The sequence below is a fragment of the Mus pahari genome, chromosome 15 (genome assembly GCF_900095145.1).
Source record: "Mus pahari chromosome 15, PAHARI_EIJ_v1.1, whole genome shotgun sequence".
Classification (NCBI taxonomy): Eukaryota; Metazoa; Chordata; class Mammalia; order Rodentia; family Muridae; genus Mus; species Mus pahari.
Window position 1 is genome coordinate 30,087,171 of NC_034604.1, and position 25,359 is coordinate 30,112,529.

The 25,359-nt window shown below is 41.2% G+C and overlaps 1 protein-coding gene and 1 non-coding gene across 2 annotated transcripts in view; both read right to left on the reverse strand.

Annotated features, from left to right (window-relative positions):
- The window catches only part of Hspa9 (heat shock protein family A (Hsp70) member 9), a 17,186-nt gene extending 4,392 nt beyond the window's left edge, over positions 1 to 12,794 (reverse strand). The window contains exons 1-11 of the mRNA XM_021214995.2: positions 12,608 to 12,794; positions 11,102 to 11,160; positions 10,828 to 10,915; positions 9,465 to 9,646; positions 7,830 to 7,954; positions 6,904 to 6,977; positions 6,705 to 6,811; positions 4,869 to 5,031; positions 4,348 to 4,440; positions 1,784 to 1,993; positions 187 to 414 (exon numbers count right to left, since the gene is read on the reverse strand). Coding sequence (XP_021070654.1) covers positions 187 to 414; positions 1,784 to 1,993; positions 4,348 to 4,440; positions 4,869 to 5,031; positions 6,705 to 6,811; positions 6,904 to 6,977; positions 7,830 to 7,954; positions 9,465 to 9,646; positions 10,828 to 10,915; positions 11,102 to 11,160; positions 12,608 to 12,688 — 1,410 coding nt within the window. The 5' untranslated portion in view covers positions 12,689 to 12,794. The remainder of the gene's footprint in view (positions 1 to 186; positions 415 to 1,783; positions 1,994 to 4,347; positions 4,441 to 4,868; positions 5,032 to 6,704; positions 6,812 to 6,903; positions 6,978 to 7,829; positions 7,955 to 9,464; positions 9,647 to 10,827; positions 10,916 to 11,101; positions 11,161 to 12,607) is intronic.
- LOC115065587 lies at positions 948 to 1,017 on the reverse strand. Its single transcript, XR_003845351.1, has one exon. It is a non-coding gene; the product is annotated as a small nucleolar RNA SNORD63 (small nucleolar RNA).
- Positions 12,795 to 25,359: the final 12,565 nt, after the last annotated feature.

The following is a 25,359-nucleotide window of genomic DNA, read 5'->3' on the forward strand; positions in this document are numbered from 1 at the left end:
GGAGGCAGGTGGATTTCTGAGTTCGAGGCCAGCCTGGTCTATACAGAGAAACCCTGTCTCGAAAAAACAAAAAAAAAAACAAAAAAAAAAAAAAAGGAAAAAAGAAAAAGTTCATAAAGTGATTGGAAACACATCACTTGTAGAACTTAGGACTGTTAATAGGCAGGAAGAAAGAATGGCTCTTACCTGGCTCTTTTTGGTTGGAATAGTGGTGTTTCTATTAATAAGTTTGGTAAAGACACCTCCCAGTGTCTCAATACCCAGAGAGAGGGGAGTGACATCCAGGAGTAGCACATCTGTAACATCACCAGCCAACACACCTCCCTGAATGGCAGCTCCGATGGCTACAGCCTCATCAGGGTTAACAGCTTTACTCGGGGCTCTGCCAAAAAGATCTTGCACAGTCTGCTGAACCTAAGCATCAGGGAGAAAGAAGCTGTTAGCCAACACCCAGGGCAACCGATGGAGAGAAACACAACACGAGCATGTTTGCCAGACAGCAAGTCAGATCCAAGATTGCAGACTTGTGTTTGACAACTTCATAGCATCTCATTCACTGTCCACTTAAATTAGAGAAGAGTTTATTTCAATTATCTAGCTTCCCAGAGGATGTCATTTGAAATAGAAGGCACATGACAAGGGATTATAAAATACAGTTTTCATATTCTACACAAGAAGTATTAATTTTGCAGCTGAAATGAGGGATAGTTTCTGAGCCTATGTATTAGAGGTAACCAAAGTGCACAGCATCTTAGGAAAATTTGTTAATATCAGTAACAGAATAAACCAGAATCCTAGGGTCTTAATTTATTTTGGGTTCATTTTCCAACATCCATGTGTTTCAAAGACAGAAACAGAACAAACCACTACCAAAATAAATGCATCATTAACTTGGTGTAAGATAATTCTATCTAGCTACCAAAACCCAACTGCACCTTCAACAAGTCTGTGCTCAGTTATTATTTTTCTACACATCTGTTTTCAGAATGATGTGTTGAATAAAATGCATCACTGCACAAATATTTGTTGAAGAAATTCAAGTAGGCCTCCAGTACTCTCCCTCACCAAGTACTACTGAGAAAAGGTGTCCAAAACATCCCCCAGGGACTGGTTACCATCAAGCTTAACAACTTACCTTACCAGACTGGGTTTAAGTGTGTGTGCAAAGTATAATTCTGTAGCTGCATCTTACCTAGAACTCAAGGCCATCCTCCTGCATGAGCCATCACAGGCGACTAAAAGCACTTTTTGGTGAGTCTGGTCTTATCACTTGTACTGGTTAGTTTTGTGTCAACTTGACACAGCTGGAGTTATCACAGAGAAAGGAGCTTTAGTTAGGGAAATGCCTCCATGAGATCCAGCTGTGGGGCATTTTCTCAATTAGTGATCAAGGGGGAGAGGCCCCTTTGGGTGGGACCATCTCTGGGCTGGTAGTCTTGGGTTCTATAAGAGAGCAGGCTGAGCAAGCCAGGGGAGGCAAGCCAGTAAAGAGCATCCCTCCATGGCCTCTGCATCAGCCCCTACTTTCTGACCTGCTTGAGTTCCAGTCCTGCATCCTTTGGTGATCAAGAGCAGTATGGAAATGTAAGCCGAATAAACCCTTTCCTCCCCAACTTGCTTCTTGGTCATGATGTTTGTGCAGGAATAGAAACCCTGACTAAGACACCACTCTTTAAAGAACACTAATAGAATGGATCATATTTGTGTCCACACACAACACAAGCCATTTGCCCAAGAATGCATTATGTTATTTTTATCCTCTATGAGAAATATGAGTCCATACCTTGGGCATCCTTGTCATGCCACCAACCAGAATCACTTCTCCTATGTCACTCTTGCTGACTTCTGCATCCTGCATAGCTTTCTGACACGGAGCAATAGTTCTCTTGATTAAATCTGTGACAATGCCTTCAAACTGAGCTCGAGTCAGCTTCATATTCAAATGCTTTGGTCCAGAAGCATCCATGGTAAGGTATGGCAAGTTGATGTCAGTCTGCACAGGAACCAGATGTCAGTAGGGAGAACAATTGGTACTCTGATACTCCATTCAAAGTTAAAACCATAACCATGGACTTGAAAAGCACATGCAATCAAGGATATTTAGACTTGATGTGTAGATATATGTATGAAAATATCTTAATAAAACTTATTATATATAATTAGTATACCCCGATATATACGGCACATATCTAATCTCAGCACTCAATCTGTTTCATAGCAAATAAATATGTCACAACACAACTAGAAACAGTTAAAAAATTAGACTAACAAAATTCAAAGAATTTGCTATTAACATTGTCTGAGAAGTACACATCCAGATCCCCCCTCTCCCACATTGCTTTACATTTCTATCAAAGGCTAACAGGATATACAACTTGAGAAAAGCTAGTTCTTAAGCACCTTTCTACAGGACAAACTACCTTACACAGTTAAATACTTCATAGTAGATACACTGTCTATGTAAATAAGGGCGATGTACATTGCTTGAAAGAATAATGACAATTTCTCTGAAAACTTCAATGACAAATCAGAAAATAACTTCAATGCTGTCTGGCTGTTTTGTCAACAGAAAGTGTCATTCAATTTGGCAATCACTAGCCATATGTAACTACTGAGGATTTTTGATTAACAACTGTCTTTGTGTTTGTGTGTGTCTAAAACAGGGTCTCACTATGTTGCTCTGGGGGTCCTGGAACTACATATAGCAGGATGACCTCAGATTTTAAGATATTCACCTGCCTCTGTCTCCCAAGTGGCACTACACTCAGCATGGGACTACTAACTTTTAAGACAAAGCCATTCTATGACAAAGTTCTGCCTTCCTCACTTTTAAACTCTACTGCTTAACTCTCTAAGAAACATTTTCCATTCTATTCCAATTTTTCACATGTTTTGACTATGTTTAATAATTCTTCTGGGTCTGTACTTACTGATCCACTCTGTGTCTAGGTTTACCATCTCCTCCATCTACACTCAGCTTTTCCAACCCCCTTCCCCCAGGTCTTTACCCCAGAGCCTTATACAGTTTGCCACACTGGATTTTTTCCAAAAACTCTCTTAAAAAGTGTGTTACCTAAACGTATGTAGATGTGTATTGCATAAGTACGGGTCTAAGTCACCTTTAAGTTATTATTTAATGCATAGTCCTTACTATTTACTAGTTTATTTAGGAAGGTAAACCTCTCAAGTGTAAGAGAAAGTTACCATTCATTAGCTTCAGTTGTAGGTTAAGAAGAAAAAGTGAAATGATTCATCCAAATTCAGAGCTAAGAGCCTTAGGAGTGGGCTGGAGAGAGACATTAGTGGTTAAGAACACTTGCTACTTCAAGCCAGGGATGGTTGTGCAAACCTTTAATCCCAGTACTTGGGAGGCAGAAGCAGGTGGGTCTGAGTTTGAGGTCAGCCTGGTCTATAGTGTCCCAGGACTAATACAGAGAATCCCTATCTCAAAAACCTAACCCGAGGGTGCTGGAGAGATGGCTCAGCAGTTAAGAGCACTGACTGCTCTCCCAAAGGTCCTGAGTTCAATTCCCAGCAACCACATGGAGGCTCACAACCATCTGTAATGAGATCTGATGCCTCTTCTGGGGTGTCTGAAGACAGCTACAGTGCACTTTACATATAGAAATAAATCAGTCTTCAAAAATAAAAAAATAAAATAAAAACCAAAAACTGAACCCGAGGGCTGGAAAGATGGCACAAGTTGGCTGCAACTCATTATGCACACAGATTTGCTGTGGTAATAATACTTTAGCCTCAACTACCTCACTAAACTTTTCTTTTTTGCAATGCTGGGATGTAAAGAGTTCATACATGTTAGCCAAGTCCTCTACCAACGAGCTATCTCCGGATCTAAAATTTTCAGCTTGCTGTTTGTAGTGATATATGACTTTTATCCCAGCACTGGGGAGTGGGGGCAGGAGGGAGGGATAGGGTGTGGAGAAAGAAAAATACATCTTTAACTTAAAAGTGAGTCATTAACGTCATTCACACAGAAGCGTGAATGTTATTTGCTCTAGTGTATCTTTATCATCTTTTAGCCCAGGCATGGACAGATGGCTCAGTAGTTCACTGCTCACCCAGAAGACTTGGGTTCAATCCCCAACACTGACATGTCAGTTCTGATACCCTCTTCTGGCTGCCACAGAAACCAAGCAAAAATGTAGTACAGACACACATGCAGGCAAAGGCACACACATCCATAAATCTACTTCATTCATTCAGATGAAAAGAACTGATTATCATATTCCTTTGCTCACACCCAAGGTTCTCAGCAAACAGAAGATGGTAGAGAGGCTCCACAGACCTTAGGTCAATTAGAAGACACTATTCAGATATGCTCAGTACCTGCACAGACGAGGAGAGTTCACATTTAGCCTTCTCAGCAGCTTCCCGAACCCTCTGAAGTGCCATGTTGTCTTTGGTCAAATCCACCCCTGTCTATAAAATAGGATTAGTGAGACAATATAGAACTGCAGTAGCGATGTAGAACACATTTTGTTTGCTCACTAAGGGGCCAATCCTTTATAAAGAAATAAAAATTATCACCTTTAAAGATATGTAGAAAATAACCAAGTATTAATAAGTTATCTGACCCATGTCAGTAGACCAACTCCCATCAACTCTGCCAAGCTCAAGGTCTTGTTTTTCAGTGTTCCTAAAATTTCTTCTCCAATACTGTAACCACTGTCACTTGGTCTTTTGTTCTCAATCTAAGATTATATAACTAAACTGGTTTAGTTTATCCATGAATCTGAAACATAGTTATCTTTGTATAAAAAAGCTATTAACAAAGCAAAAAGCAATGCAAACAAACAAACAAAAATCTCAAAAACTCAATGCCTACACATTAACCAATGGTAACTAACCTCTCTCTTGAACTCCTTGACAATGTGCCTTAACAAAGCTTGGTCAAAGTCTTCACCTCCTAAGAAAGTGTCCCCATTGGTAGATTTCACCTCAAAAACTCCTTTCTGAATTTCCAGGATAGAAATGTCAAAGGTTCCACCACCTAAATCATACACAGCAATGCTAAAACAATAAATAAATAAATAAGTTCCAAGAAACAAAACAATGAATTAAAATTCCAAGTTTAATTATTAACTATATTTCCTGAAATATTTAATAACTGAATGTAGTTAACCTGTTAACATATTATATAAGCATGTAATACAGAAACAAGTAAAATTAGTGACACACCAAAGTATTTGTCAACACATAACAAAAAAAGTTATCAAGGGTCTAAAATGAACAGTAAAATGGTCATGAATTAGTGATCATACAAACAGATTTGGAGAGAATAAAGTACTTTTTTTTTTGTTTTTTTTTTTGTCTAAGCACAACATTTCACCCTCTGAAACGGTAATGCTCTAGGAAAAATCTTATAGCTGTTATAACTTAGTTTACAGTTCAGGTTACATTTATAGCAGAAGTCAGGTGGTGGTGGTGCACACCTTTATCCCAGGGGAGGGGGAGGCAGGCAAACCTCTGAGTTTGGGAATAGCCTGGTTTACAAAGGGAGTTCCAGGACAGCCAGAGCTACATAAAGAAACTGTCTTCAGCTAGGCAGTGGTGGTGCACGCCTTTAATCCCAGCCCTTAAGAGGCAGAGGCGGAGGCAGGCGGATTTCTGAGTTCTAGGCCAGTGTGGTCTACAGAGTGAGTTCTAGGACAGCCAGGGTTACACAGAGAAACCCTGTCTCGAAAAACGAAAAACCAACCAACCAACCAAAAACAAAAACAAAAAAACCCACCCCGACTTCAAAACAAAACAAATTACAAGCACAAGGGCCATTAAAACAGATGGCTTCTCTGCAGATGTTTGGTTCCAAGCCTGATCAATCTCAGAAAATTACATGGAAGGAAGGAATTGACTCCTCTAAATTGTTCTGACCTCCACAAGTGCACTGTGCTGTGAACGTGACCCACCACTCACTCAATACATTTTTTTTTTTTTTGTTTTTTTCGAGACAGAGTTTCTCTGTGTAGCCTTGGCTGTCCTGGAACTCACTTTGTAGACCAGGCCGGCCTCGAACTCAGAAATCCGCCTGCCTCTGCCTCCCGAGTGCTGGGATTAAAGGTGTACGCCACCATGCCGGGCCACACAATACATTTTAAGTGTGTGGGGTTGGAGTTCCACAGCTAAGAGCACGAATCTTTAGGTACCTACATCAGGAGGCTCACAACCACCTGTAAAATCGTTGGGCTCCAGGGGAGTCTGATATCTCTGTGTCAAGATTAACATGCATATATGAACAAATTAATAATTGAAAATAAGAGTAAATGAACAAAAGAGCAGAACCATTGAAGGTGAAGGCACTTGCCACCACATCTGAAAACCTGACCCAAAATCTATCTTAGGGAAAGTCAAAAGCCAGTTCACACATTTAATCTTCTGACCTCTACATCCATGCCATGGTACAAAGGTACCACAACACACAGACCCACACAAAATGCAGTAAAATTACCCCCCCCAAAATAAAAAAAAAAAACAAAACCAAACCCTGTAAGTCAGGTAAGAATATGTACTGTGCCAGGTGTGGTGGTGCATGCCTTTAATCCCAGCACTCAGGAGGCAGAGGCAGGAGGATTTCTGAGTTCGAGGCCAGCCTGGTCTACAGAGTGAGTTCCAGGACAGCCAGGGCTACACAGAGAAACCCTGTCTCAAAAAAAAAAAAAAAAAAAAAAGGTACTGTACCAACTTACACTTTATCTTCAGATTTGTCCAGACCATAAGCTAGAGCAGCAGCTGTAGGCTCATTGATCACCCGAAGCACATTTAGCCCAGATATCTGACCAGCATCCTTAGTGGCCTAGAGAAAGTGGAAATAAATCTATCTTTCCATCCTTTAACTCAGGTACCCCACCCCTACTCCCAGCAAAAAAGAGATCTAATTAATTTTACCTGTCGCTGTGAGTCATTGAAATAAGCAGGGACTGTGATCACAGCATTTTTTGCTGTGTGGCCCAAGTAATTTTCTGGGAAACAAAGAATAAAATTCAATTGTGGTACCATGTCAGGAAAAAAAAAAAGGGCAACAAAATTATTACTATAGCCTAATATTCTACACCTCATCCTCTTGAGGAGCAAGACTCCTTTGTGGCTTAACATGTAGAGAGACCATGGAAAAGAACACTCCAAGACACTAGGGTGAGTACTGTATCTAGCACCTTGTAATTTAGCACCAGGTGGCAGCAGGAGGAACCTGAATTCAAAGTTGCCCAGGTTACAAAGGAAGACCTGCAGGCAGGCACAGCAGCTCATGCGTTTACTCTTGGCACCCACAAAGCTGAGGGTCGAAGGTCACTACAAATGTGAGACCGGTCTAGACTACAAAATGAGTTCCAAGCCAGCCTAGATTACAGTATGAAGTTTGGTCTGAAAATCAAATCACCCTAACTATGTTAGCACTTAGGAGGTTACAACTTAGGATCAGAGCTCAAGCCAGCCTGTGCTGCTGAGCCCCACCTCCCAAAATGTTTGAAGGTCTGGGAAGTGCTTTTGTGCAACAGCAGAGATGTTGGTGGAAATTCCAAATCACCTTTAGCATTTCAGTCAAGACTTATCAATATCCAGTGACCTTTAGACTTATATTTAACTTGTAGCTTTCTGGTTTTAAACACAAAATACTACAGTGCACCCTACTGGGAAAAACCAACCAACCAACCCAGCAGGAAAGTTAAACTCAATCTGCAGGTTCCACCCTTCCTAAATTTTCTATGCAAAAAGCTCCAGACACCATTATCTACAGAATATGAAGCTAATCAGAATTAATGCATAAAAACAAACAGCACATCCAATTTTCCTAGATGTGAAATAAATCCACTCACCTGCAGTCTCTTTCATCTTCATCAACACAAATGCTCCAATCTGACTTGGAGAATAGAGTTTTCCATGAGCCTCAACCCAGGCATCACCATTAGAGGCACGGACAATTTTAAAAGGAACATTCTTACTTAAAGACAGAAAGAATTATGTAAGTAAACTATCCTTGTGAAAATTACCACTGTAAGTTCATCATATATCACATCCATTTTAAATTGTAAAAGACCAGACAGTCTCTAAGAAAACGTCCATACAATATTACTTGGTCACAAAAAGTAAGTACAGATGCAAGGAAGAAGCTGAACACTGACTTAAGAGTAACTTGAAGATAACCAGATCTACTCGACTCTATCCCCAGAGCTTAAAAAAGCAGGTTCCTGGCTGGAGAGATGGCTTAGCAGTGAAGCTCACTGACTGTTCTTCCAGGTCCTGAGTTCAATTCCCAACAACCATATGGTGGCTCACAACCATCTGTAATGGGATCCAATGCCCTCTTCTGATGTGTCTGAAGACAGCTACAGAGTGCATATATAATTAAAATAAATAATTCTTAAAAAAACAAAAAAAGCTGTTTCCTAAGAAAACACACATAATAGTAAGCTTGAGGTATTTTTCTAACTTTTACTCATTTCATGTATATTGGTATTTAGTCTGCATATGTCTACGTACCTGGCCAGGAGGTGTCAGATTCCCAAGAACTAGAGTTACCAATAGTTTGTGAAACACCAACAGGCATCAGGAATCAAACCCAGATCCTTTGGAAGAAGTCAGCACTCTTAAGTGCTGAGCGGTCTCCAGTCTGCCTTTCTTTTCTTTCCCTTTTGGATTTCTTTTTCAAGACAGGATGTCTTTGTATAGCCCTGGCTGTCTTGAAACTCAGAAATCTACCTGCCTCTCTGCCTCCTGAGTAATGGAATCAAAAGCATGTAACACCACTACTACCTGGCCCATATTTTCCAGTTTTAATCTCAAGTTTAAAAAAAAAAAAAAAAAAAAAAGGGCAAAACAGGACCAAGAAGATAGCTTAGCAAATAAAGTCTCTTACTGACAAATCTAATAACCTGACCATCAATAGACAGGACCTACATGGTAGAAGAAAATGGACTTGTGCAAGGTATGACTCTGGCCTCCTGTCACAGGCAGTGGTGGTCCATACCTTTAGTCTGAGCACCAGGGAGGCAGAAGTAAGGGGATCTGAGTTCAGGGCAAGCCTGGTCTACAGAGTGAGTTCTAGGATATCCAGGGCTACTATCTAGGAGAAAAAAAGGGGGAGGAGGGTGGATACACATACACACAGACAACTTAACATGATTAACCTATTTCACTACATGACTGCTGATGACGCACATAATTTAGGAATGTCTCACAAACTTAAAGCATCTTAATACAGGACCTGTTATTATCATGTTACTGCCATGTATATCAAAGCAAACTCTAATCTGGGAAGGCAAAAATGGGCTTTTTAGGATTGTGCTCTTGGGCCAGGTGATGGTGGCACATACCTTTAATCCTAGTACCTGGGAGACAGAGGCAGGTGAACCTCAGTGAGCTCGAGGCCAGCCTGGTCTACAGGATGAGCGCCACGCCAGTACACACAAGTCAAAGCACTAGTCTTCTGGGCCGACTTCCCTGTTACTCACGTGTCTTTCTGTACTTCAGGGTCATCATATCGTCGTCCAATCAGACGCTTAGTAGCATAGAAGGTATTGTTTGGGTTGGTGACAGCTTGCCGTTTTGCAGGCATACCAACAAGTCGTTCCCCATCTGCTGTAAAGGCAACCACAGAAGGGGTAGTTCTGGCACCTTCAGCATTCTCCAGGACCTAAAATTCCCAAAGACATTGATTAAATTACTACTCACCACTGGAATCGCTATAACCATGGCTTGAATCATATTAAAAAAAAAAATGCTGAATGGATAATGCACTAAACTAAGCATGTTTTATTGCTGTGAATCCTACATGATAAATATTTCAAATATGTCCACAAGTCTATGGCCATACCACCTTTATTACGCCTATTCTTGTTAAATATACAGAAGCTAAAATTTCAAACAAAGAGAACAAAATAGGCTGAGCAGCATAAATTAGGACTAAGGAAGGGCTTATCTTAGCATCAAATAGGTGGGGTTCCAGCAGCCTGTAGCCAGCCCAGGCATGGGTGAAGCAGCACAAAGCAGCAAGGGTGAAACAGACAACTGCAGATTCCCAGGAGTGCTCAGTCTTGACCACTCAAAAAGGAAGTTTGTGTATTGTGCTGAAGAGGCTTCGACAACCCCTACAGAACACAAATGTGGGAGCTCTCCTTGTTTCTAGCAAGTAGAAGCTTCTAACCTTGAGTCTTGCTGGACTCCTAATAGAGCAGGCCATTTCAAGTCCTCTAATGACATGTTTAAATTGTACTTTTGCTAATCTAGACCCATTCAATTATGAACACCCAAAGGTCAATTCCTAAGTCTTAAAAAAGCAAAAGCAGGGGCTGGTGAGATGGCTCAGTGGGTAAGAGCACCCGATCGCTCTTCCGAAGGTCCGGAGTTCAAATCCCAGCAACCACATGGTGGCTCANAACGATCCTTAACAAGATCTGACTCCCTCTTCTGGAGTGTCTGAAGACAGCTGCAGTGTACTTACATATAATAAATAAATCTTTTTTAAAAAAAAAAAAAAAAAGCAAAAGCAGCCTTTAGATGCACATTAGAAGTCTGGAGTGGTTAACGCTGTAATCTTAGCACAGAATACTGCACCCGAGGCTGGCCCAGGACATAGTCACTCAGAAGAAAAACCAGTACCAAACTAAATTCACCACTGCTTGTTTTTGAAACAGGGTTTCTCTCAGTTGCCCCGGCTGTCCTAGAACTCATTTTGTACACTAGGCTGGCCCTGAACTCAGAGATCCCTCTGCCTTTAAAGGTGCCCACCACCAACCTGGGCCCCGATTCAGCATTTCCATGTACTTAATGCCAGACTGGGTATCTAAGTGACCTCAGGCTTCCAATTATGCTCACCTTTGCTTGTTTGCCCTCCATAACAGCCACACAGGAGTTAGTAGTACCCAAATCAATACCAACAACTGCACCCTTGATTGCTTCTGATCTGTAAGAAATGAAACTCCATGGTCATCTTAACAGTGGTCTCCAATATGAAGAACTGCATTTTATGTTGGTGTTAACAGTGGCATAATGAATAAACTTCAAATACAAATGTATAATGCACCCAACCCATCCACGCTCTAAGGTTCAATATGTGTTTTTTTCTCAGAGAAACTGAGGTTATACTTACGCATAATCTCTTCTTGAAACAAATCTAAAAGCCTCATGACTAAGGCCATTCCAGCCATCCTGGGGGGAAAAAAAAAATTGCATCAGCCATCAACTACACAAAGAAACTTGGGCTTTTTCCAATTATTCTGAGAAATACATGCAAGCTTTAGTCCTTAGTATGTAAAATACATACACAGGTTGAGCTCTACATCACTTATCTACAAGTTTTCCAGACTTGTCTGGTAAAATTAAGCATACATAAAATTGTCTTGAATTGCTCCCCGCCAAGAGAGAAAAAAATTACATTGCCAACAGATTGCCAACATTGACATTATTGCTCTTGTACCAATATTTGCTGTGACAAACCGAGAATGTGATGCTTAGAAGCAACTCTGGCCTTTACCAAAAAGAAGCCCATAAATTGTCCCTCAAAGTCAGGACAACCTGGAAGCTGGCAGGTGTGCCTTGCTTGCACACAAACCCCCATGTGTGTAGGGTGTGTGTGTGTGTGTGTGTCTGGGAACCACTTCCTCTGAAGACCCGATGAAGCTGGCACGAAAAATTGAACTCAGTTGACGGGCCTAATGGCAAATGCCTTTAATCCTAATATTTCCAGGCCAAAGGCAGGCCTGGTCTAGTAAGTTCCAGAACAGCTAAGGCTGTTGAAACCCTATCTTAAAATAAAACTCACAACCCTGTACACCTGGCATCAATTAAGGTACTCAGAGACATTTCCACAGGCCTGGTAAAACTACTACTTTGGAGAAGTACAGGGTCTCATTCTCCAAAGACGTACCTTTTCTTATTTCAGATTAAGATCCACAATCTTTTTTCTATTTGTTATTATAAACCACAAGTAAATCGAATAAGAAGGATAAAAAAGTCACTAACATTGGAGTCGGGTGTGCTCGCCTTCAATCTCAGCCCTCGGGAGACAGAGACAGACAGGCGGGATTGGGTTATTTATTTATTTATTTATTTATGCTTTGGGGGGGGGGGTCCTCTGTGAAGTCCACAAAGTCAATTCCCGGGCAACCAGGTCTACAAAGAGACCTTGTATCAAAAAATAAAGTAAAACGTCAAAGAATGGAGTTGGAAGGTTGGAATTTAATTTTCGGTTCCTACTGTAGATACCCTCCCGTTTCTTCACTGCAGCGACATTCATGAATATTCACAGTAGGGAACCTGTCCATCGACTCGTAAGAAAATTCGAGCGTGCCTAGCTGTGCCTTTCCAGTAAACTACATCCACTGCCTAAAACCAGGCACACACAGTCAATGCCCCGCAGGTTAGAGGGGGGGACCCACACGTCCTCAATTAGCGGGGTGAAGAGTTCGGAACGCCCAGGATTGTGACTCAGCACAGTTCGAGGCTAAAGCCCCCCAAGAAGGCCAACAATGCCCACCGAAGGTCCGTTACCTCCCTTCGCTCCGGATTTCTCCTAGAGTCTGACCCCGAAGGGCAAGGCCTGCCTCACTCGAGTCGGGGCCTGGAGCCCCTACCGGAAGGCATGGCAGCTTCTCACCTGGGGACGGGCGGCTGCGGGGCTCCGGGACGCAGCGGTGCCCACGAGACGCGCGGCCGCGGCTCTGCTGGCGCTTATCATGGTGGCTGGACAGAGGGGGTGACGAGGACGAGAACCAACACCCCACGGGCCCCGAGCTGCGCGCACGGCGGTGGCTACGCTTCTGGAAACCTCCAACCACGTGGGGTGGGGGGGCGGGGGCTGGCCGCGGCAGCGATGAAGCCCGCTCTTCTGCTGAGGCGCCGGGCGCGCTGCCTGACCAGAGACTACATGTCCGCTGCTCCGGAGATCGGCGCACGCCGCCAGCACGCTCCTCAGCATAATCACTGAAAGTTCCCGTTCTCTCATCACGGTTTCCGCGGCTGGAGGAGCAGGGAGAAGGGAGAGGAAGAAGAGAGGTGGACAGGCATTGCTTCGGACAGCCCCGGTCCTTAGGGCGGGAAAGACTCAAGGTCACACGGGATAAATTACGAACAGATTACTGTCTCCTTGCGTCAGTGGCGCAGAAGGAGGTGGGTGCACCCTGCGCCTGCGTTCTCGGCTCCGGCCCGAGGTCGTGGAGGAAACGGGTTCGGGTTTAACTGTAGCGTTTATTGGATGCTCCAGTGCACGCGAACACGCCGGCGAGCACCGCGGGCGCGAGCTCGCGCGCTCACTGGCAGGCGCGTGGGCGTTGTTGTCCCCGGAGGCCGCGACTTGCGGCGGTCGCCATCTTGTCCTGAGGCGTTGTTTCGGAGACCTTTGTTCTCGATCGCCGTTTATTCGCCGCTTGAAGTGTGCACGCCTGAGTGTGCGCGGTCTCACACAGATTTGGGCAGCGCTTTGCTTCGGTCGGGTTAGGTTCCTAAGCTCTAGGGCTGCATCGGATTCACGAAGCTTTGAGTCACTTTTTAAGGCTGCCTTGGGAACGAGGAGGGGAGAGCTACATGAGCTCTTATTGCCCGGTTTGCTGGGCCAGAGACTTTTTCAAACCGTGCGCTTGCCAGATGTTAATTACACCCTGTGACTCCCCCTACCCCCCAAAGACAAGGTTTCCGACGGGGTATGAATGGCGGGGCGCCTGGGAAGGTCTCTATATGACCCTGGCTGTCACAGAACTCGATTTATAGACCAGGCTGGCCTTGATCCCACCATTCTACTTCTAGAGTCCTGGAATTAAAGGCCTGTGCCACCCCACGCCTAAGCTATATAGCTTTAGTCGTCCTCAAACTCAAGGCTCTACTGCCTGACCCTTTCATGCCTGAATTACAGATGGGAGGTATGGCTGCCAGACTTTCAGGGACAAAACCTGAACAAATGTGTCAGGATTTTCTCGACGGTTGTAAAAAAACAGTTCAGGGATTCAAAGACAGTGAAGTAGAACTTGGTTTTGGAAGTAGCAGTTTGATAGCAAGAGAAAATAGTTGGGTAGGAAGTGCTCGTACAGGCTTGTGATTCCAGTGGTCATCTTTGACTCCATCATTCGTTCCAGGCCTACAAGAGCTACATGAAACTATCTCAAAGAAAAGAAATAATGGTGGTCATCACTGTAGCAAGTTATGAAAAACGTGTGGGGAAATTAGGAGATAAAATACAGTTATATTATGAAAAAAGTAGAAGGGAATGGAAGGTAGCAGGGAATGGTTCTGTAAGCCTCCAGCACTTGGGTGAGGTAGAATCAGAAATGCAAGGTCACCTTTGGTGATAAAATGAATCGGAAACCAGCTTGATGACACTAAGAGACTGTGAACCTGTTTCAAAAAAAGTTAATAAAATTAAGTTAAACAGGACAGACATTACATTTCAATTAGTGATAGATAATGCATTTTTTTTTAAAGGCCTGGTGGAATAAATGCTTGTGATCTATAAGATGCGTGAAGGGTCTGATTTTAACAGAGCTACACAGTAAACCTCTGTCTCAAAAAGTAAAAGGACTAGCATATTTCAGTTGGTAGTGTGCTAGCCTAGACTGTACTAGGTCATGAGGTCCATCCTCATCATCCCATCAATCAGGGTTAGTGGCACACTTCATCCCAGCTCTCGGGATACTCATGCCTGGACTATATCATATAGTCCAGCTATATGATATAGACCAGCCTGGGCTATATTACCAGTACCAGGCTACATAGGAGATAGTCTCAAATCAAAAGGAACCTCTCACCTCTCTTCATTAAATTACACTTGTCATTACATTCTAGTATTACTAGTAGATCTAGCACTTTAAGAAATTACATTGCCAAGGCCAAAGTTAGGTTGTTAACTCCCTGAAACAGAGATACTCTGCCATAATTTCCTGATGAAAGAATATAGAGAGGAATGACAGATACTAAACACTAAAACAAAAGTTGAAACCATTGCACCTTACATTGAATTTAACAAGAAGTAAGGTAGGTGAAGATAATTGAAGCCAGTGCATTCTCGGAAATTTGGTGTGTCATTTGTCTTTGAGACTGAAGCAGGAGTTCAAGGACAGCCTGGGCTGCATAGCAAATTAATTTAAAAATCTTACTTTAAAAAAAGATAAAGTTGGGCTGGAGAGATGGCTCAGCAGTTAAGAGCACCAACTGACCTTCCAGAGTGAAAGCCCTGGAATCCACTGTCATTATCTTATTTAGTTTATATCCTAGACTTACCTCAAATTCACTAAATTTATTTGAGTCATGGAATCCAAGATTATGTGCATGCTAAGCAAAAACTCTTCTGAGCTTAGTCCAAATGGTATTACCTGAAAGGGAACCACAGGTCTAAGAGATATATTTTTTCCTTATGGTTTTGTCAAGCCACTCAAAAATATTCTTTATGACCACAAGGGGGATGTGGCAGCTAAATGTTGAAAGCATGGACATAACAATAGCTTTAATATTTACCAGTATGAAGAATAGCCTTCTGAACTACAAACTGCCTTGCAAATGAGCATGTACAGCCTGAAGGCTGGAAAAATTAAATTGAATCTAAAAAGGGTTCAAGTGACTGAAATGGATAGTGAGATCCATCGTCCAATGATGCAGTTCTCTATACAGCATTACATTTGATTTCTCTGTTGGCATTTTTTATCAACTGAAATGGAAAGAACTAATGCATAATTTGCCTGAGGTTCAATGTTTACCAAACTGAAGGAGTGATAGCCCAATACCTGTGCATAATACACACAGATGACATTTACTTGTTCCATTTCTTATTTGATCCAGTCTCACTGTTTATCACTTGCTGACCTCGAATTTGCTATATAGATCAAAGAACAGGGCTGCCTGGCTCTATCTCCCTCATGTTGGTTATCAAAGGTGTGCACTACCACACATAGAACTTTTTATGATTTAGACAGGGTCTAAGTTGTACAATCTGGTCTTGAATTGACTCTGTTTGGAATGTGTATATGTGAATGATAAAGCCAGAATTTGAAGCCAGTCTGTCTAACTCCAGAACTGGCATGTCACACCAAAACCAAATCTGGTCTTTACTTCTGTGTTCACATATATAAAGATGAGTAGTGTAATACTGACCTATTCCACTGTTAATAGCATAACCACAGTGAAATTCAGGGCATAATATGTAGGTAACTCAGTTGTACAGTGCCTACCAAGAAAGTGTTAGGTGTCTGAGCTTAATCCCCAGCCGTGCAGAACATATAAAAAAGGCTGAGAGAAGATTTAATCTCTGATATAATCTATAGGATTTATACTATAACTTGTGGACTATAAGAACTATATATTATTTTGAAAAAAAATTGAAACTCATATTATGTGGCCCAAGCTAGCCCTAAACTTGAAATCTTCCTGTCTCAGCCTCTCAGGTCCTTGAATTACAGATGTTCACCACCATCCATGGCTGTAGGGAACACTTCTGGAGTTAACTTTGGCTGACTTCGTAGTTGTGCTTAATCATAAATGAATCTGCCATGTCATACCCTGCCAAGTTCCTCCACTTACGCATACATCCTCGAGAGACTGTCCAAGCCTGAAGAAAATGGTCTTAGTCCAACATAGATGCTGTGTATTATGAACTTGCCTGCGTATGTGGTCATTGCTTGGCTTCCTGGAAGCAGTCGTGCTTTGTGTTGCTTGCTTTTAAAAGACACTGAGAAAATATAGTCAGTCGCTGACATGGTATTAACCAGCAGCCATCCCAGCTCTGTCTCTTGCATCTTCTTCCTGCCTTTCCTGCAGTTATCCTCACCCCCTCAGTGGTAGTTCCCAAGTTCACTGACAAACTAGCTCTGGCAGAATGTCATCCAGCATGTGGCCCCGCTATGGGGGACGAAGTGAAGGACACCTCTGAAAAAGCAATGGCTTGGAAAAAGAAAAGGGAGCTTGGAAAAGGGGGTTTGTGCGTACTCCTCGGGATTAGAAGAAGTCAGATAAGGGAACCCAGAAAAAAAAATAAGGGAAGTTGTAAAAAGTAAAAGTCAAAAAAGAAAAGGAAAAGAAAGAAAAGATGGAAAAGCGTATGCTTTTTGTGCAGATGCTTAATATGCTTCGCTAAAATAGAGCAACAGCGATTACATAGTTTTTTTTATATCTTGTAGAGAAGGTTTGTCCTTGGCTTTCTGAGGAAGATACAATAGATTTAGCAACCTGTAAGAAAGTTGGAGAAAGACTTCAAGATTGTTATGATGTGCATGGACTATGTTCAGTCTTTGGACGCTGCTTAGAGCTAGGAGAGAGAAGTGGGTTTCAGAGAAGCCGTCCTCCCCCTCACTCCCATCCCAGGATGCTTTGGCGAGGAAGAGAGAAAGGGAAAGTAACCAGTCCAAAGCTGCATCCTGCTTGCTCCTACCACTCCCTTCTTGAGCATAACCTGAGCTTGACCCTGTTCCCTTCCTGGGCAGCTGCAGAGGCAGCAGACATCTTTTAAATATTTAAAGTTAGTAATTTGCAAGTAAAGATGTTTAAAGTTGGTAAATGCAAGTTATGAATGTTGGAAGGTCTAAGAAGATGTTTTAAGGTATATAAATACAAATTATAGAGATGCAAGAAATGATTTAAGGTATAAAAAAATGGGAAATGTTTCATATTTACCCCCACATGCTATTATTTTGAGGTTCAGAATGTTAACATTGATCAGTGGAGTTCTGATAAGCTAATGGAACACTGGCAGTTTAGAATTCAGTCACATGCTTAAGATTTTTAACTTCCCTTTGGTTGTTCTTGAATATAAACTTAAGATGCTTCCCATCATGCTAAAAACATCTGTGTTCATGCTGTATAACTACAGAATTTCCTCTGGACTGAGGAAAAATGTTCTGTGCCTTTTAACCCAAACCTACAGCCTTTACTAGGTCTCAAAGGCATGAGTGTACTTCTAATGTCTAGCAGACACACGCTTATTATATTTCTAAAATATAGATTTCCATACAATGGTAAATACTAATATGCATCCTTTTGTAAACTAAAGTTCAGGGAATCAGGAGTCCTAAGACTTGGAACCACCTGTCACAGATCAAATGGACTCCAGATAAATACACCTGCCTGTTCAGATCCAATCCAGCAGGTGGCCCCAAATATAATTTATATAAACTAACATATACCATACAAGTTGGAAATTATATACATTGAAACATGTATATAATAATTATGTGCATGTTCATATATTTATATACAAATTGTCCATATTAAATATAAATTATACATTAAATATAGATTATACAAGTTACATATAAATCATATACATTGAATATAATTTTATATGTTATTATATTACATACAGTAAATATAAATTATATGCATTAAATATTATTTTAAATTAAAAGTATATACATTAAATATAAATCATATATGTTAAGATATGAATTAAATATGAGCTAAATCTATAAAATATAAGTTATAATCTATGTAATATATACTTCACATGTTCTCAAGGACAGGAAATTATGGAATGAGCCCATGGAGCAGGGTGTGTTGGCGCACGTCTTTATTTAGTCCCAGCACTTGGGAGGCAGAGGCAGGTGGATTTCTGTCCGAGGCCAGCCTGGTCTACAGAGTGATTTCTAGGACAGCCAGGGCTATACAGAGAAACCCTGTCTCAAAAAACAGAACAAAATAAAACAAAACAAGCAAAAGAAGGATTTCCTTGGTCTGAGAGTAAAAGTATTCCAAATTAGTGAATTACACTGCTATGGGTCAGGGCCTATCTATTTGTTTTACTAGAAGTAATACCAATGCTGGATGTGTTCCTGTGGACCCTTAGACTTGAAAGAAGAATATCTCTAAGACTGTAGTGCAAAGCATTAAGATGGGAATGCCTATGTCCCAGACTGGACTAGCTGTCTTGCCTCAGACTTATAGATCTTGTGGGACAGAGAACATGGAGACTGTGGACTCTGCCTTCGAAAAAATCAATCAAATGAAGAAGTTGTTATAATGACCCTCCTCTTTTCTTTAATGTGACTAGCTAGTCTGACTCAATTATGGACTGGTCTAGAAATCAATCCAATATTAGACAAAAGGAAATGATAGTAGACATTTGGAGGGTTGGCTCTGAAAACAGAGACATATTTGGAAATTGGTAGCTGCCTTGTATGATGTTATGTTTGCTGTGGATAAAATTGGAACAGGTTCTGGGGTTAAGGTAAATGTGACATCCTGTGTTACCCCACCTAATGGGAATGCTATCTTTGTTATTCGCTCTGATGATGAGTTTAATGTTTCTTGTTTTAATTGTCTTTTGTCCAATTGTGTTTCTGTACTGTATGATGGTCAATTTGTAATGGTAGTACATCAACCAGCTTTCATTATGATTCCTGTAAGTTATCTGAATCTGGGTATTCTGAAAAAGGCTTACAAATATTGGAAGAAGTAGACCATGCTCTGGGAAGGAGCAAATGTATGGTTGGGCTGATCACTGTCGGAGGTGTTGCTCTCATAACTCATAGCCAGTGCTACTACTTCTGCATTAGCTTCAGCACACGAGGTACAAACAGCTATTTCAGTTAATCATCCTGCAGAGAATGTAACCAATGCCCCGAGCATACAAGAGGATTTGGATAGATGGTGAGAACAAAGAATTGATGCATTGTATGATATACTGCAGATAATGAGAGATGAGATACAAGGAATGAAAGAATCCATTTGGAATTGTCATGCTTGATATTTCTGGACTTGTATAAATCCAAAGACGTATAATGAGAGTCAAAGAAACTGGACCAGAGTAAAAAGGCACCTTCAGGGAATTTGGCATAGTACTAATACTTCTTTAGATTTGTTAGCCCTGCATAAGGATGGTGTAAGTTGAAGAAAGTGCAAAGCTTTTGTCTTTTGATGCTGCTAGTATTGCAAATGGTATTCTGAAAAAGTTACAGGCCATTTTTCCTTTATTGTTCTCATTCATATCTCTCTTATTGGGCATAGCAGGACTTGACTTTATGGTCCTTTTTATGGCATGTCTATTACCTGTTCATTTGAGAGAAATCATTAGAGCTTTCACAGAAGACTCTTATTTGTGGGAAGGGTAGGAATGACAAAAGCAGAGATTTGCTGTTAATGAGGAGTGGTGGTTCATACATGTAAGCCCAGTGTTTTCAAGCTGGAGGCCATCTTTGGCTACATGAGTCTGCTGGCTTCCTAGACTATATTTGTTACTGAACTGTTTCTAAGGTTGGTAAAGTACACAGGTAATCCAGAGACTGTGGGTATGGCTATGTACTGCCTATGCACAGCAACTTAGCATAAATTCCAATAAAAAGTCTGATTTGCCCTGGTTATGGTTGTGTACACATGTAATAAATACCAAAGGAACAATCTTCCTAAAAGATAGATTTTAAATTTGAAGGTAGATTACGTGTGTGTGTTTGTGTTTCTGGAATTGAAACTAAGAACTCATATATGCTGAGCAAACGAACAACAACAACAAAAACAATTAAGTCATACCCCTATTCATCACCTTCCTCTTGTTCAAGTAATTATCCTGTCCCTAATCGAAGACCTTTTGATTTTCAGGGTTTTTTTTTCCCCCTATATCCTTTGAGTGCTAATGGCTCTATATTATTTTACTTTTTTTTTTTTTTTAGGTGTGTGTGTGTGTGTGTGTGTGTGTGTGTGTGTGTGTGTGTGTGTGTGTTTTGCTTATATGTTTGTATGTGAACCACATAGGTGCCTGGTACTTGAGAAGGTCAAAAGAGGGTGTCAGATGCCCTGGAATTACAGCTGATTGTGAGTTACTATGTCGATGCTAAGAATCAAACCTAGATAGGTATTCTGCAAGAGCAACAGGTGCTCTTAACCACTGACCCATCTCTCCATTCTATATATTCTTTATGGTTGTTTGTTTTGTTTTTGAGACACGGTCTCTCTATGTAGCCCTGGCTGTTCTCCCAGAGATTCGCCTGCCTCTGCTCCCAAGTGCTAGGATTGGAGGCTTGTGCCAGAATACCAAGCCTCAGCCCATACACTTTTAAAAACAAAAGGGAAGATCACCATTTACTGAGGTTTGCACTGCATGGAGGGACTTCTGCATTCAGTACCATCAGCAGTCGTGCCTTTGTGTCTATTTCCTGATTGATGGGGAACTTTGAAAATGAAAAAAAAATTGCTTAGAATTTCAGTTTTTCCTGTTCATTGTTTTTAATGTCAAGTTTCTAAGCCACATACACCTTTTTTCTTTTCTGTCACTTTTGTGTTCTCCTTTTCCCCTTCTTGATGTTATATAAAGTTTTCTGTATGTCATGCTGGTCCTATGTTTTTAATGGTTATCTGTATCGTTATATTATTTCTTGAGATAGTTTTTACTCCACTGAGTCCCTTGGTTACCACTTTCTTCTTCTTCTTTTTTTTTTTCCACATCGGTAAAGGGAAAGATCTGCTATATTGCAAAAATATTTCTGAAAACAAGCTACATCTCAGAACACAAATCAGCATTTGAGTTTCTTCATTTTAAGGGTGCACACAGGAAGCCATGGAATACAACGTACTGTACTGTCTTTTCTCAAGTCAAATGTCTATGGATCTGGCTGGGCCACTTGAGAAATCCCAGCAAGAAGCCTCATGCCACACTGAGGAAAAATGAAACCGAGAGTAGTTGATATTTCCAAGGAGTCACTGAGGTCTATCTGTTACCACATTGTTGAGAACATGTAGTTCAGGGTTGTGATTAAAGTGACTTTTGCTATTGGCCTCTTTGATTGTAAGATATGAGAGTGGGTTACAGTTATTTCATCATTTGAAGGCAATGGTTAGTTCAAGCCGTTTTTTTTTTTCTCCAAAAGGCCAGTTATTTCTCTAGTTTTTTTCTCAAACTTCAGCTTCAGAAGAAAGGAGCTATAAATTCTGTGACATGATTGTCTTATCTGTCTTGGGAGTTATAGACTATACATAGAAGACAATTCGTGTACCTCTGCATAATGAGATGAGTTTTATAAGTCATAAATCCTCAATTACCATGCAGGTACCGTTAGGTGCTAGGTTTAGAAAAGCTGATGTGGTTGCCAAGTTCATGAATATCATAAATCATTCATGCTGAGGTAGCCCAGAATCATGCTGTCATCTGAGGCTGGCCAATTTCAAGGCAGTGGTTAAACACAAAGATGTGAGTCTCTGTGATTGTTTTCAAACCCAAACGACCTTTTTGTCTGAAAATTAAGACCAAATGATCTTTTAAAGCCAAAGCTAGTTTTCTGAGACTCTCCTTTCACTGTCAAATAACAATGTCTTTTATTCCCTGAAGTCTGAATTTTATCTAAAATGTATCACAAACATTTGTAATCCAGGTCTTTAATGTGCTGAGATTTAATGTGCTAATGAGATTTAGATATTTCAATAAATCCTGCTCATTTTTAGAGGGGGAACCTCTCTGGAGTTGGGGGGGGGAGTTACTTTCTTCTATATTTTACATGAAGGTGCCGTGAATTAAAGATATACTGTACTTAGGTAAATATAGCTCTCTTCCATAACATAAGGCAGGGAAGGAGACAGGCTTAAAGAGAAGCCGTCTCCAGGACTGCATAGTCAAGAGTGCAGCAGACGATCCAAGAAGTAAGGTGGGTTTTGCTTTGTCCTCTTCTAAAAGTTCCTCACTTGGTAAATGAAGAAAGCTATGTTTGATTATTGTTGAGATGGAAAAACTACTAGTGCTTTTGATAAAAAGCATATGATTGTAGAGAAACTGTAGAGAAAACAGGAAAATGGTTTTGACAGAAATAATTAAAATTTCAAGGTATGCTTGCCAGAACAGGGTTATAGAGCCTATGCCATGTGACTTCTTCCCTTTGGTCTTCCTCAGTAGTCCTTCTGTCATGACTGCGCATGGGCCAGTTCCAGGCAGAGCCACTTGGTTTTTCACTGAGTGCAGTCAAGTTCTCACTTGGGCTTTCGGCTGTGGTTTAGATGTGGTTTCTCCTTCCAAAGACTCGTGGGCTGGAAGCTTGGTCCTCAGTGTGGTAGTACTGGTGAGGGGTAAGCCTCAAGGGAAACGATTGGGTCAGAGGGGTACTGACTTCAGAAGGGATCAGATAACCTTCATAGGCATCAGCACACATACAGCACATATATGTAAAAATACATACAGCATATATAAGTAAAAATAAAATGTAAAAATATAATTCTTTATGCCTCTATCCTTTATGCATTCTTTCCCCATACTCTAGAATGTTCTCTTTCTTATCCAAATGTCAACCTTCTTCTCATCTTATAAAACTTACATCTCACCTTCTCTGGAAAGCCTAATCTGGCTTCCTGAGACAAAGTTTGTCTCTTCAATCTTGGCACTTCCAGAGCATTTATGCAGTTTTGTCATGACATACTACAGAGGATTTAACTGTTAGTGTATCATCCCTCCCAATAGATGGTTGGTATCTCAAAGGTAGGAACAGATTTAGTAATCTTGCTATTACTAGTACCCTATATGTGTGACATAAGTAAAAACTTAGTCACTAAATCCCTTTTATTAATATGAGCCTGCCCCCCTGAGCATTAGCATATAGCCTTGGGAGAGGACAAAACTTTTTAAAGTTGTATTTCATCATGATGTATAGATGCTAAGACTGACTCACTGCGTTTGCTGGAATCCCTCATAGGCATGCCTATGGGTAGAGAGCAACAGGCAAGAAGAAACTTCCTGAATCCTCAGGGAGGCCTGGGATCTTTCTGTAGATTCTGAATAAGATGGAGCCCTGATTTTCATTTCTGCATAAAATCACTAGAATTTCTACAGCCTTACTTTCTCAGTACATTTATTCAAATTCTTACTTTTTCACACTTGAACTATAGCAATTATAGTAGGTCTGACTCAGTTCATAAATTCATGTGTGCAGGAAGTACCACATTTATTTATATTCCTGTTTTGGGGGAGGGGAACTTTCTCGTTGTTTTTGTTTTGATTTGTTTTTGAGACAGGGTTTCTCTGTGTAGTATTGGCTGTTCTTGAACTTGCTCTGTAGACAAAGTTGGCCTTGAACTTAGATACCTGTCTGCCTCTGCCTCCAAGTACTGGGATTAAAGGCATGTGCCACCATCGTCCAGTGCTATATTCTTAAGTAAAGATAAACTCTAATTATATGCTCTAATTACATCTGATTAGTATAAATTTTTTTTAATTTTAAAATTATCTGTAGCCAGGTGTGGTGACGCACTACTTGAGTTTCTGGCCAGCCTGATCTACAAAGTAAGTTTCAGGACAGTAAGGACTACACAGAGAAACCCTGTCTCAGGAGGAAAATAGTTTTAAGTGTGTGTTTGTGTAGCATGTATGCAGGTGCTTGGAAAGGCCAGGGTTATCACATACTCCTAGAGCTAGAGTTACAGGCAGTTGTGAGCTGCCTGATGTGGGTGCTAGAGGTTTGAGCTGGATCCTCTGGAAGAGCGTTGTGTGCTCTTAACCACTGTATCATCTCTCTAGTCCCATGTTTGTTTGTTTTTTGAGATTTATTTAAGCCAGGTATGGTTCTACATGCCTTTAATCCTAGCCCTTGGGAGGCAGAGGCAGGCGAATGAATCTCCATGAGCTAGTAAGACCATCTTGCTGCACAGTGAGGATAAGGAATGAAGATAAGAAGGGGCCAGGATTCCTTACTGCTTTAATAATCATGCTTTCTTGGTTTGCATCAGCAGGAGCAGCCTCCTAGTGCTGCTGCCAGTACTGGAGTGTGCCTTAGTAATGGTGCTCAAGCTCCATTTATCAGGGTATATGGCCAGGGCTGCTCTGGGTAGTTCATTCTGCTTTACGTCCTTTGGCTTCTATGCATGCTGCCCTGTTCAGCCCTCACCAATAGACTTCTCTATTACAAATGAAAATAATCTAGGCCTTGAACAAATCAACCTCCCTGCCACCTGTTCAAAGTAATCATCCCTCTAATGATCTGTGGTTAATAACCATGGGTGAATAGCTATCCACTTTTAGCAGCTTCATAGGTTGTGTGTGTGTCTGTATATATGCATGAACCTGAAGTTAGGGCATTCCATGGAGCTAGAGTTACAAGCAGTTGTAAGCTTGCCTGATGTGGGTACTGGGAATTGAACATGGGACCTCTGCCAGAACAATACATGTTCTTAACCACCTAGCCATCTCTCCAACCCATCATTTATTTTTATTGATTATGTCTATGTATTTGGATTCTTGCAGACACCAGAAGTGTCAGGTCACCTGGAGCTGGAGTTAGGATGGAGGTGGTATGGATGCTGGGAATTGAACTTGGGTTTCCTACAAGAGTAGTTCATGAGCCATCTCTTTGATTAAGTTGCTGTGTTCTTAATATTTATAATCCCCTGGGGCTGAAGAGATGGCTCAGTGGTTAAGAGTACTGACTGCTCTCCCAGAGAAGCTGGGTTTAATTCCCAGCACCTACATGA